The sequence below is a fragment of the Sitophilus oryzae genome, unplaced genomic scaffold (assembly GCF_002938485.1).
Source record: "Sitophilus oryzae breed Bouriz unplaced genomic scaffold, Soryzae_2.0 scaffold_1745_pilon_pilon, whole genome shotgun sequence".
Lineage (NCBI taxonomy): Eukaryota > Metazoa > Arthropoda > Insecta > Coleoptera > Curculionidae > Sitophilus > Sitophilus oryzae.
In genome coordinates, this window is record NW_022146441.1 from 1,628,506 (window position 1) to 1,642,041 (window position 13,536).

At 31.6% G+C, this 13,536-nt stretch overlaps 2 protein-coding genes across 39 annotated transcripts in view; both read right to left on the reverse strand.

Annotated features, from left to right (window-relative positions):
* LOC115881991 overlaps positions 1-625 on the reverse strand; it is a 78,663-nt gene extending 78,038 nt beyond the window's left edge. For 35 of the 36 annotated variants that reach the window (XM_030899799.1, XM_030899787.1, XM_030899777.1 and 32 more), the window contains exon 1: positions 54-625. In XM_030899799.1, the coding sequence (XP_030755659.1) occupies positions 54-88 (35 nt within the window). In that variant the 5' untranslated portion in view covers positions 89-625. The remainder of the gene's footprint in view (positions 1-53) is intronic. The other variant, XM_030899762.1, reaches the window with a different exon arrangement.
* Positions 626-913: 288 nt separating this feature from the next.
* LOC115881993 (putative zinc finger protein 840) lies at positions 914-13,292 on the reverse strand. Of its 3 annotated transcripts, XM_030899801.1 has the most exons (10): positions 13,270-13,292; positions 12,868-13,149; positions 12,307-12,507; positions 10,500-10,700; positions 4,277-4,477; positions 2,919-3,050; positions 1,435-1,536; positions 1,262-1,372; positions 1,092-1,202; positions 914-1,032 (listed from the first exon to the last, which is right to left on the reverse strand). In XM_030899801.1, exons 1-10 carry the CDS (start codon positions 13,275-13,277, stop codon positions 948-950), a joined length of 1,434 nt encoding a protein of 477 aa, XP_030755661.1. In that variant the 5' UTR covers positions 13,278-13,292; the 3' UTR covers positions 914-947. The 3 variants fall into 3 exon arrangements, with proteins under 3 accessions (XP_030755661.1, XP_030755663.1, XP_030755662.1); XM_030899803.1 differs by lacking the exon at positions 12,307-12,507; XM_030899802.1 differs by lacking the exon at positions 2,919-3,050.
* Positions 13,293-13,536: the final 244 nt, after the last annotated feature.

A 13,536-nucleotide genomic window follows, 5' to 3' on the forward strand; every position in this document is an offset into this window, starting at 1 on the left:
AAAAGAATATCTTAATCAAAAGCACAAATCAAAATTCCTCTATTAATGCTCACGGTTTTATTTCTATCACTTCATTTATGTTGTCCATAGTTTCCAATAAAAAGTAACAGTATCTATAGAGAAAAATTAACCAGTTGTTTTTCAGTTATAATTCTCAGTTGTAAAGTATATTCGGTATGTGCAAGCATCATAATCAAGGGTGTAATGGCATCAATTTAATATAGGAAGGAATTGTGTTATCTAGGATAATACAAAAATCCAGAGTTGCAGACAAGAATAATGCAATCCAGTACAATCTAACTAGTTTTATTACCACACAATCAGTAAGAACTCCAGTTGGTAGTCCAAGTTAACATTTATATCTAGTAAAATAAGAATAAATTATCATTTTAAAGCACATTAAATCACACATTATCAAAACCACTGATCAAAAGTCACAGAGTTGACAGTAATAATGACAAATGACAAGATTGACACGTGTCATATTAGACAGGGATTCCGTTGCTCAGAGTAGCAAAAAAAAAGAAATAAGTCCTACGGATTTCTAGTTATTGTATTATTAGTTGCCTACCAAATTAATACTACAGCATAATGCTGAGCAATGCATATCGATATTTTAAAATCATCGATTACATGTGTATTATGCATACAAGAAAACTTTAAAAATATATTCACATTGTAATACTTGGATAGTATGAGGGTATGAAGTAAAGTTAAAATACTAACAAACTAAATTCTTATATTCTTCTTGTTAGAATGAAGGAATATATAACTTTTAGTTGCCTAAATAATCCTTCTGACATTTGTTCAATCTAGGGAGGGAAACAAATTAAAATTCGCCAAAATTACAATTTCAAAAAATTACACGACTAGAACTCAAGTTTTTGCCGTTTCGACACCATACATATATGAAAATTTTGAATATTTTTTCGTTCAAAATGGCGCCTTCATTCGGGATCGTCAGGTTCCATTTTTATAGAATCTTCTAACTTAATGGATAAATTCTTAGTTGCAGCTAAATTTTCGGTATTTCTGGAAACAACAAAAATATTTAATACACAATATATACTCATTACATTTAAAAAACGTACTTAAAGTGATCTTGCGAGTCTTTATGCAGAATCGAAGCGACATCGTCAGGTTCTATTTTAAAAAAATCTCCAGATTTCTCTCCTTTAGTCGCTGACAGAAATCCAGCATATCTGGAATCAATAAAATACATTATCATTGTAACAGTAAAAATACATTTAAAAAAACATACTTAAAGTCATCGTGCGAGTCTTTATGCAGAATCGGAGCATCATTATCAGGTTCTATTTTAAACAAATCTCCAGATTTCTCTTCTTTAGTCGCAGACAGAAATTCAGCATATCTGCAATCAATAAATGGCATCACCATTGTATTAGTAAAAATGCAATTAATAGAAAAACATACTTAAACTCATCCTCCATAAGTGGATCGTGATAATCAATTTCAATTTTTAAAGAATCTAAATCTAATTTCGCTTCATCAGTTGGAGATACACAATCAGCATTTCTGGAAACGATAAAAAATTAAAATGGCCAAATATGGTAATCGCAAAACAATTTCCGATGCACGTGATCAACTTTGAGTGACAAGCATAGACAAACAAATAAAAAGAGACTGACAAATCTCATGGTAAAGAGTGGGACAGCGTTCCCGTAGCGCAACTCAGAATAACAATTTTGAAACCAATTAGCAGGATCATGGCAGGACGTATGTCTTTATTGCTATCTTTCTTTATTAGCTGTCGTAGGCGCCGTGGATTGCTACGTCACGCGCTGACCAGCGCTCCACAGTGCGGCGGATGGTTATTTTAGCGGGACAAAATCTCAAGAGCAATGTTTGGGACTTAAAATGGTGGAACGTAGCAAATGGTCTAATATATAGCAACTATATGGTTAAATTTATTTATTTATTAACAACTTAATTTATTAATAAATAAATACAAGATAATAAAACTATGATATTATTCGTACATGACACACAAAAACCGTATTGTAAACTATTGCCAAATACATAAAATTATCATATCAAAAAACTCTTTAGCAGTTTTTTTTTAATTAATTTGTAATCTTGTGACACCCTCTATAATTTATTTTAAAAAGATATATTTTATTTTGAAAATAATAAGTAAGATAGATATTTAATTTTAATTTTAACACTCTGTAATTGTAAATTCATATACAGTAAGTATCTAAGACAATTTTTTAAACTCAGTGCCTTTTGATGGAGTTGTTTTGTTTTTATACTATCCGATTGAAATGAATCTTTTTGGGCATTCACCTGTTAAGCTTGAACTCCCTGTGACTGTGACTACCTGTGTTGGTAACTATTGGTAACTCAAAAGATCTACATCATTCAATATATCGATATTTGAAAAAAAAAGTGAAAGTTTGATATCTGCAGAACAAAGGCACGAAGGATTTTAACAAATAATATACGTACAGTAGAAAAGTACATACCTTTGCCAATCTTCAACATAATTTGGCTTTCTAATAAAATGTATAAGCACTTGTAAATATTTTGTTTTCGTATGATCTCTGCCTTGCTGAGCAGAAAACGACCAAATTTGGTTGATAAAAATGTATCGAAATACAAAGAATATTCATGCAGTTTTGTATCAATTGGAATGTCTACTATTTATTCTTATCAGTACACATTTTTTGGCATATTTCTAACCAAACGCTTTTGTCCCGCTAAATTTATCTTTCAACGCACTGTGCGCTCGTCCGTCAAATGCAAAAATAACTGTCACTGTCTAAAATCTTTAGCGCCAACTTCAACTCGGTCAGTAGATGACGTAAAAAAACTGACAGTGCAGGAAGATAGGAATCGAACTATCCTATCCTTGGTCAGTATTATTTTACTTAATTCTTAAACAAAAATTTATTTACCTAGAACCAATATGATTATTATTAAGGTGCTTTCTTAAGGTCTTCTTTATCTTAAATTTGCGCGGACAGTGCGCACAAGCAAAAAACTGTCGTTCTTCCGGTGCCAAGTGAATGTTCTTGTGCTTGTTAAGACTATAATGTAGGGTAGACTCAATCATTTTGTTTTATGTTGTCAGTAAGTATAGTAGTGATGGGAACTATCGAATGAATTTGACACTTCCCGCGGGCTTTTCTGAATGAATAATTTTATTATCGAATGGTTTTATTCGAGTGGCGGAACTTGCGGCCATGCTGACGCAATGCCATCTCTAATAGAACAGCCTCGGAGCGAGATTTATGACGTCACGCTAGTTAAATACTAGGGATTAATAAATATGTTGTAGAATACATGGAAAACATAATAATTCTTTTTAAACCATAAATTTTTTTAAACCACTTTTTTATAAACCAAAAAAAAATAATGAAAAAACAAATGAAAACTTAATCAGCGTTTTTCCCGAACCTAAATCCCAAGAAAATCAAAAATTTTAGAATAATTTTACATATAAAATGAGAGCGATCTTTATTTCATAGCCATCGCTGACGCCTTTTTTTCTATGATATTGTATTACTTACCCTCAACTGTAATGATATTGTATTATTTAAAATATAATATTTCGAACATTGACCCTTGCAAAATATACATATACATTTTGTGAATGCAAATAATAATACATCACTATTAGTAGATATTGAATGTTTTTTGTTAAATTAGATCGATTTTCAAACCCTAAAATTTCATTATTTGTATATTGTAAAACATTTGCTGCATTTGTATGGTTCATAGTTAATTTGCAAAAGTATTTATTACTATGAATAGGTATATATATTGTATTAATTAACTGCATATTATGTATATTTCATGTAAACTGTATTATTTTTAAAATACAAACCAAAAATAAGAGGAATTATTATGTTTTCCATGTATTCTACAAAATATTTATTAATTCGTAGTATCTAACTAGCGTGACGTCATAAATCTCGCTCCGAGGCTGTTCTATTAGAGACGGCATTGGCCTGATATTTAGAAATGTCAAAAGCTGATGACATTTTACTTTTGACAATTGTGTTGATTTTTGCAAGAAGAGGAAGAACTGTCACTTGTTTTATTATTTTCCTTTTCTATTTCACGAAAGTAAAAAGAGTTACCTATCTGATTCGTTCAGGCACTCAATTTAAAGAATATCAGTAACTTTTTTGATAGAGGGATTTTATATTTGCCCTGTTAGTAAAAAATAACGGCCAAAATTCAAAGTTATTCATTTTAGAGACTCTAGTAAGTATAATTTTACTTAATTGTTAAACAAAAATTTATTTACCTGGAACCAATATGATAATTATAAAGGTGCTTTCTTAAGCTTTCCTTTATCTTAAATTTGCGTGGACAGTGCGCACAAGCAAAAAACTGTCGCTCTTCCGGTGCCAAGTGAGTCTTCTTGTGCTTGTTAAGACGGTAATTACTTGTCGTTTTATAGCTACATGTGGAGCATGTATAGACAGTTTTCTGCACTTCGTTTGCCCTAATAGAACAATTTTTAAATATTAGTCTTGTAACACTATAAATCAAGGCTCCTCAAACATGTTATCGTGACCCATTAGAGCGAGGAAGTCCAATATGGTTGGACAAAGATATTATGAAAAAAAAAATTATACAGGGTCGCTGTTATGCATGGAAACGGTCGATTATTAGGTAAAATATATAAGGTACCGCAAAAAGTTAAATACAAAAACAATAGAATTTTTAAATATCTATTAGCGAGTAATAAATTTAAGTATCCAGGGTCGGTCATAAAGTCGCGGCACATCAAAGTTTCATTTTTTTTAAATAGAACCCCCTGTATATTATTGCATATTTCAATTCTTCCTTCAATTCTAAGCAAAAATCGAAATACACACAATAGAGAACAACGGCATACGGTCGAATCGGCCGCTGCTGGCACGTATACGTAGACGTAAAGAATCTTTTACGTGTATAAAAAATAAAAAATATAAGAAATGCGCATGCGTACGTAAACGTTTACGTGTTTGTAGGCCGATTCGACCGTATGCCGTTGTTCTCTAATGTTCCTCAAACCAACCGTTTCCGAGTTATTGACTTTTGAACATATTACCCTTGTATATATATTTTTAAAGTAGATCAACCTAAGACGTTTATGGACTAAGACTACTAGATGGCAGGACCGGTTTCCCTACAGAAAAATATTTTTTGGTACTCTGATTTTGAAACTACCAATAAAAACAGAGAAAATAAAAATCGATAATTTTCGGACTGAGCCAATTGGTTACTAATCGACCAGATACTTTTTGTCTATTAGATATACTATAAAAGCTGGCAATTATACAATTCGACCATTGTAAATACCCGACAAATTCTTCAAGGCCGACGAGGCCGATGCTTCTCACTGATAAGAAATAAAAATGTTTGTTTAGATAATGTTCGAGGTATTTTTTCTTTCCGAATGCACATTTTAAAGTATTTTATATTCTTGACCTATTAACCTGGTCGCACGTATGGAAGTTCTGTTTCTTCTAGTATTAGAAAATGTTCTTATTTCTTTTTTCTTTGTAGTTGTAGTGTAAAATTAGATTAATTTATTAAGTTTAATTATAGTGTTTAGTGTAGCATGTTAGTGTAGTCTACCAAAAATAGTTTAGTAGTGTTTTTATAGTTTATTTTGTAGTTAAGTAGTAGGTGAAGGGATAATTTTGTTATTTTTTCTTTTTGTTTGATAAATTAGTAAGCTTGATAATTTGTTCAGTGTAGAATACAAGAATAAGTAGTTGTGTAGTGTTTTTAAGAGATTATATTCGTTTATTTTGTAGTTGAGTAGTAGGTGAAGGGGTATTTGGGTATTTCTTCTTTTTGTTTTTCTTGTAATAATTGTAGTAGTTTAATAGAAACCAAATCTTCCTTCAACTTCGTTGAAAAGTGCGTTATCATATAATCTTGGTTTTCTGGTAGCAGAATATACGAAAAGAAATCTGATCAAATTTATTTGAAATTAAATTAATCTAGCCTTATTAATCAAATTAAACTAGTCAAATAATAATAATAGTTTCAAAATACTATACAGGGTGAGTTTCCTACGATGTTCTCTATGGGCATCTCGGAAACTACTGGAGATAGTGAGTCGGTTAATGGGGAAAGAATTGCAGTTTTGTGTGGTCATAAATATGCGCCTTTCGGATTTTTGAAAAAGTTTATCGCTTACTAGATATTTCGAAAAAAAACAAATTTTGGCTATTTTAAAACTTGTCCCTAATTCCATTATAAACTATTTTAGACAAACAGTTTTCAGATCAAAGTAAGTAGATAATTACATACCTAATGAGTTTGTGTTTTCTGATTTTTTCATTGGGGGGGGGGTGTCATAATGAAAGTCATGTTGGAACCACCCTATTAAAGCGCCACTATCTAAATTTAACTTTTCTAACATGTCTTGAAAACCGTTCTCTAAAAAACGTAAATAACGTTCACCGGTCAACGTATCCTGGAAAATGTATGGCCAAGAAAAGTTGAACCAATAATCCTACACGCTTTTCTTCATTTAAAAAATTCATATTTACAATTTTTGTTTAAGCAAGTTGCAATTTTTTGAACATTTAATGAAGAATGTAAAAAGTTTTGTTTTCAAAAAAAAAATATCGTAAAATTCGTAAAACACTCAATTTAGAATAAAATAATCTAAGAATGAAATGATTCTTTTATAAAGCTGCATTAAATCAAATTAAAGTAGGTATGTAACTTTTTCTAAATATTAATTAACAGTAATTAGCATTATCATAAATAATAAAAAATGTAGCAACATATCGAAATAATAATTTCTTTGTCAATACAGTTTATAATTTTTAAAATAACAGGCAAAAATAATCCACAATCTACAATAAAATAAAAGTTTGGTTCTTAAATTTCTTAATCAGCTGATCACTATTAAAGATGCAGAAACCCGGGCTATATTATTACATTACTCTGAGGAAAATAACGAAAATAATCGATATTTTCGACTCCGCCCCGAAAGGTTCACGATTTGTCCTCCAGCTGGCAGCACATTTTGTCTAGTCGGTTGAACAACTTTAAGAATATATAAACAAGGATATTACTTAAACAATAGATCATATTTGCTTACGTGGATAAGTAAATCACTATAGAAACTGTCGCAAACATATTGTGAAGTGGCATTAAAAACTTAAAAAGCTGTGTTGTGAACTGCAAAAATCACCGTGGATCGTGGCATAACGTCGGTTTCCAATGTTTCATAGGTATGTCATACATGACCTTATATAAAATAAAGTTTCTTGTATGCAACACACTGTATTTTATTTATAAAATTAAAAGAAAATAATAATAAATTTGAATAAATAATATTTGGCGAAATACATAATTCCGGAAAAAGCCGAACCGATCCGAAATTATTTTTGTTTTTTGCGTTTTTTTTAATTGTATTAATTATTCTTTTATCGACCGCTTTTATACAGAGAAGACCAGGCTACTAGTAACATAGTTGCCGGACGAATTTACGTTTACCCGTTTTGCGTTCGTACTCGAGATTCAGCCAGCTAGTCGGCTGGTCAGGCAGTACGCAGTTGCAGTTGTGCTTGGACGGGTCGGTCGTGACAGACTAGGAATACGACGCGAGGAGTGCCGAGTATTTATTATTTTCATTTTAAGTGTTTACCTTCACTGAAGGTAACATTTAAAATGAAAATACTTAAATATTTATTATTTGAGTGTGTTTACAAGCCAAAACTAAAAATAAATAAATTCTCTAAACCCAAAAAAACTAAAATATTACTCTAAATAAGAAAAAATTATAACAAGTGTTCAAAAAGACCATCTTCTTGTGCTAGACAGAAGCCTAGGCGGTCGTAAAATCCCCGTCTGACATTGGCTAACATATTAGGGCTAATAGTTTGGAAAGCCTCTCGTGTTTTTACTTGAAGCTCATCCAGATTATTAGCCCTATTATGACCATACACTTTGGATTTTATATAACCCCACAAAAATCAGTCATTGGGAGAAAGATCTGGTGATCTAGCGGGTCACAAAATAGTTCCATGTCCACTAATTAAACGGTTGGGAAAAGTATTGTTCAAATATTCTTGAACAATACGGGCATTGTGGGCAGGGCAACCACCTCAGCAATTTGATTAGTTGAAAACGTGGGATTTTGATCCGCGGTAGCACAAATGAACACTTGCTTTAACTCCTGTTCTTCATTAATCAACACATCAGGCTTTGTGTGTTTTTGTGGGAACACGCACCCATGTGTTTCAAAATTATTAATAACTCTTGATACAGTAGGTAATGATGGAATTGGCCTGTTTACAAAAGTTTGTGGAAAAATTGTTTGTATATTCCGATAAGACCTATTTTGGAAATACTATTTTACAATTTGAATTTTCTCACGAACTTCGTAAACATCCATTATTTTACTTAAAAAATAAATTTTACACGAGAACTGTCGCGAGAATCTATGTATTCGTTTTGGCTATTAAAACACGAATAAATACAAATTCTGAAACATTCTTATCACATATCTACCTATTTTTATTTTATCACATTTTTTCGCCTGCTTTTTATCGGGCGGACGAGTATGCGCTAATTCGTCCGGTTCTGCCTATGTTACTTACTACTCTATTTTTTTACTAGAAAGTGTTTGGTGTGTGGAAGTTCTAATATAAAGGTCCCCGAATTATCTTTTCATAGGCAAGTAAAGTCTTCAGTTGTTCTTTTATTTATATTGAACCACGTACATACTTTCTGGTTAGATTTCCTCAGAATATTGATATTCGTACGGGGTGGCTATATGTATTTTTTATATAATTTAATTTCTATGACGGTAAACATTCAATTTATTGTTGAAATATATGCATTTTACAAATTAAATTTTTAAAATTAATGTTCAAATTTGGCGCGTGAACGATAGGTCCTCGACAACGATAGATAGAATAGCAGCACCGCGTTTGCAACGAAAAAAGAAGACAAATGAAGTCATTGATATGTTTGCGACAGTTTCCATAGTGATTTACTTATCCACGTAGGTATATATCATGGTACAAAGAATACAAGGTATGATCGATAGCGGCGCCAATTTCGTTCAGTTCGCGCATACCACCTGTGACGTCACTAGGAAAATAATGAATAAATAAAAAATAAAGCCCCGTTCTCAGAACTGCGACTGTCGCCAGCGACACGACAAAAGAACCAATCAGATTTGTACAAAATTCAAACAGCTGTCAATTTTAAATTTAGTACAGCTCCCATTGGTCGTTTGAAGTGTCAATCAGTGTCGCTGTCGACACGACGCAGTTCTGAGAACGGGGCTTAAAGAAAGTTGACAGGAGATCTGCATTTTTTGGGGTTATGGTTAAGAATTGTTTATTTTTAAGACTTTTTAGTTCGTTTAATTTAATAATTACTAAAACCAGCAGTTCCAAAAATATATTTAAAAATAATAATTATCTATTAACATGGATTTGGACGATAGGTAAGAATACTGAATTTATTTCTATATTCGGTATAAAATTGTTTATTAGGTTTTTAGTTTGCGATGTTTATGGTAAATAATTTTCATTTTCATTGCCTCTGAATTCACATGAGGACAGAGTTGAGGATATCTATGGAAAAGTAACCACAAGAGGAATTGTTACATCATTTAAAAAATATTGGGAAGTTTATTGTTTCCCATCGAAAAGTAGAAAATGCCAATGCAGATGAACGTATTGTAATTGTGATAGAAGTAATTCTAAGGGTGAAGTTTATTATAATTAGTGGAAGTAATACCAAGGGTGAAGTTTATTATAATTAGTGACCTCTGCTTCTTTTTATATGTAGAAGTTTCTGGTTTTGAGAATAAATCGGTTGAACGACACCCAAAATTTAAAGGAAGTATTTGCATACCCAGAATATGCCCATCAAGGATTATATAGCTCAAATTTCCTTTAATGGTAGGCAATTATTCAATGCAAATTAACTTTTTAAGTGACTAAAATATTAAATAGTTTACAATATGGTATATCACTAAAAATATATTACTTTTAGGTACAATTAGGGCCCGATACATTTCAAAAAGTAGAATATTATTTTATATTAAATGAGGTATTGTACTAACAATCAATTTATATTAATAACGGAGATTAAAAATAACAGAATAAATAGTTCTTTTTTTATACTACAAAAATAAACTATAGAATACAACAGTATTTAAAAAAATAAATAAAAAGTTATGTCCCGGCCGAGATTCGAACTCCGGTCTCTCGCTTCCTAGCCCGACTCCTTACGCACTGCTCCACAGTAACTTGCTTAGCGATAATTCAATGACGGTATATAAACAAAAAAACAGGTTTATAACAATATCTTGAACATTTGAACTGGCGCGCGAAGCGTGCTGACCAATAGCGCCTGTTATCACCTGTGACGTAGTGACCAACCTGCGCAATATCATACCTTGTATTCTTTGTACCATGGGTATATATGATCAATGAGGTATTTTACTTAATTATCACACTCTTTGTTTAATTCTTAAACAAAAATTAATTTACCTGGAATCAATATGATTACTATAAATGTGCTCTTCTAAGCCGCGCTTTGACCGATATGTGCTATGACAGTGCGCACAAGCAAACGACTCTCGTTTTTCCGGTGCCAAGTGAATGATCTTGTGCCTGTTAAGATGGCTCTCAAGTAGCGTTCGGTAGCCACATGTGGAACATGAATAGACATTTTTCTGCACTTTGTTTGCCCTAATAGAACAATTTTTAAATATTAGTCTTGTAACTCTATAAAACAAGGTTCCTCAAACATAATATTATCTCAAATATACCGAGCGGCCCATTAGAGTGAGGAAGTCCAACATCGTTGGACAAAGATATGAAACAAAGTTTTGGGAATTATTGAAAAAAGTGGAAATCGTCCGATTTTCACCAAAATTGGTATACACTTGGTATACACCCTATTTTGAGGTCGTAGTCCTGACGGTCTCTTACCGTTTTTCAGAAAAACGGAAAATAATTTCAATATTGAATTTTTCTTAATTTCAGCCCTATAAAGTAATAATTTTACTATATTTTCATTATATTATAGTTTATCTAAAAGCCACATTTGATAGAGGATAGAAAAATGTGCAAAATTTTACTGAAAACACTTTTTTTAACAAAGTAACAAAGAAAATTGAGACAAAAAGTAAAATTCATTCATATGTATATTTCATATATTTTTTTTATCATATTTACTATATTTTTTTTATATATCCTTCTTTCTCTCTCCTATACAATGGGATAGACAAATATAAATCTAAAAATGTAAAAATTTGCAACGTTGCTATATCTTGTATTTTTTCGGTTGATTAGGGATTTTAAATAAATTACCTATTAGGAGATCTGCCTATGTATTTATAACCACAAACTTGCACGAAAGAGTTTTGATCGCATTGGTTTCAACTTCTTTGGGGCTCAATCTGGTTTTTTATATATTAAATTTTAATACATATATAAAAAAACAGATTAACCCCCCAAAGATGTTGAAACCAATGCAATCAAAACTCTTTCGTGCAACTTTGTGGTTATAAATACTCAGATCTCTTTGGCAAAATACCAGTTATGGGTAGGAGCCGTTCCTCCTCCGCTAAATTTACGTTTAGCATTGGCAACGTTGCTTTAAATGCCAGAAACACATAACCCAACATTTTCAGATTGTTTACAAATTTATTTTAGCAAATTTTCCTCTATTATGCATAGAATTGGTTAAAAAACTAACAGAAAATAGCAAAAACCTGATTGTTTATTGAATACCTAACAAAATATGTGATAGAAAACCTTAAAATATGAGAAATTAAGAAAAATTCAATGTTTAAATTATTTTCTGTTATTCTGAAAAACGGTAAGAGACCACCAGGAAAAAAGATGATTTCCAGTTTTTCCAATAATTGCCAATTCAGCTTATAGTATACAACTTTTTGAAGCAGTATGTGGTGTTGCCATTCTATTTTTTATTTACTAAAACGCCAGTTAAAAACACTATATCCGAAAAGTGATTAAACACTGGAGTGAATATAACTTTATTAATATTTAGCTAAGTTTCCTAAGCAACGTTTTATATACAGGGAGCCACCCTGTGGCGAGGCTATTAACACGAGAATTAGTGCAGAAGTCCAATATCATCGTTGTCAAAGATATGACAATTTTTTATACACAAGTTGTATGGTTATACATTATACATACACACTATACACACTATACATACCTATAAACTTCGCATTAATGGGCCACCCTGTATATAAAACTTTGTCTAAGTGAAAACAAATAAAGACAATGGAGTCCGAAATTCCTGCACTTTCAAAACTAAATTTACCTGGAATCGCTATGAATAATAAGAAGATGGTTCCGTAAATTGCATTTTTCAGTATATTTTTTGTTACAGTACACACAGGCAAACAATTGCCGTTCTTCAAGTGCCAAGTGACTATTCTTGTGCTTGTTAAAACGGTACTTTCTGGTCGTATTATAGCTACATGTGGAACATCTATATATCGGTTTTTGTGTCTTCTTCGCACTAACAGAACATTTTTTTAAATATTAGTCTCGCAACTCTATAAAATAGTTTTTTTTCAAACATATAAGTTCACCCTTCTATAATTCACAGACTGTTGAACTAATAAAAAGTTTTGTTAATAAAATTTACAACATACACACTCATATGTTGATATAACTGGGAGATGTTTACAGCCCTTATATCAAAATATAATCATAACCTTGCTTAGCACTTAGACACAATCTGTGACTTAGCATACAAACTTAGGACATCTTGCATCGAAATGCCTCACTATATTTGTACCCTTAGCTATAACTTCCCCCCACCTATACACTCTATCAATAATATCTACGAAATAATTCTTAAAAGAAATAAATTTACCTGGAATTAGTATCATTATTCTCAAGGTGGTGTGTGAAGAACAACTGTCTTTCTTCCGGTAGCAAGTGAACTTTCTGGTGCTTTTTAAGATCGAATTTACGTACCGTTTGAAAGCTACATATTGAACATTTATGGACCTTTTTCTGCAATTTCTTCAACTGTCTTTCTTCCGGTGCCAAGTGAATTTCCTTGTGCTTTTTAAGATTGGATTTATATGGCGTTTGATAGCTACATATGGAACATCTATAGACCATTCTCTGCAATTCCTTCATTTCCTCTGCCCTAATAAAATAATTTTTAAATTATCAGTATAACTCTATATAAAAGAAGCAGTTGGTAGACCAAGTTGTGGTCCAAGTTAACATTTATATCTAGTAGAATAAGAATAAATTATCATTTTACAACAACATATAAACAACATCAAATCCAGCAAAATCAAAACCACGGATCAAAACAAAATATCAAAATAATAATCAATGATAATAATGACAAAACTGACACATGTCATTTTTGACAAGGAATTTCGTTGTTCAGAGTAGTGAAAAAAAGTGAAATATGCAAATACGTTTAAATTTACTATAGGTTCATTCCAACCAGCAGTAATTTCCAGTAATATTACCGTCAGGCATGCGCATTCGTACAATGTCGTTCCAACCGGCCAAAATTACA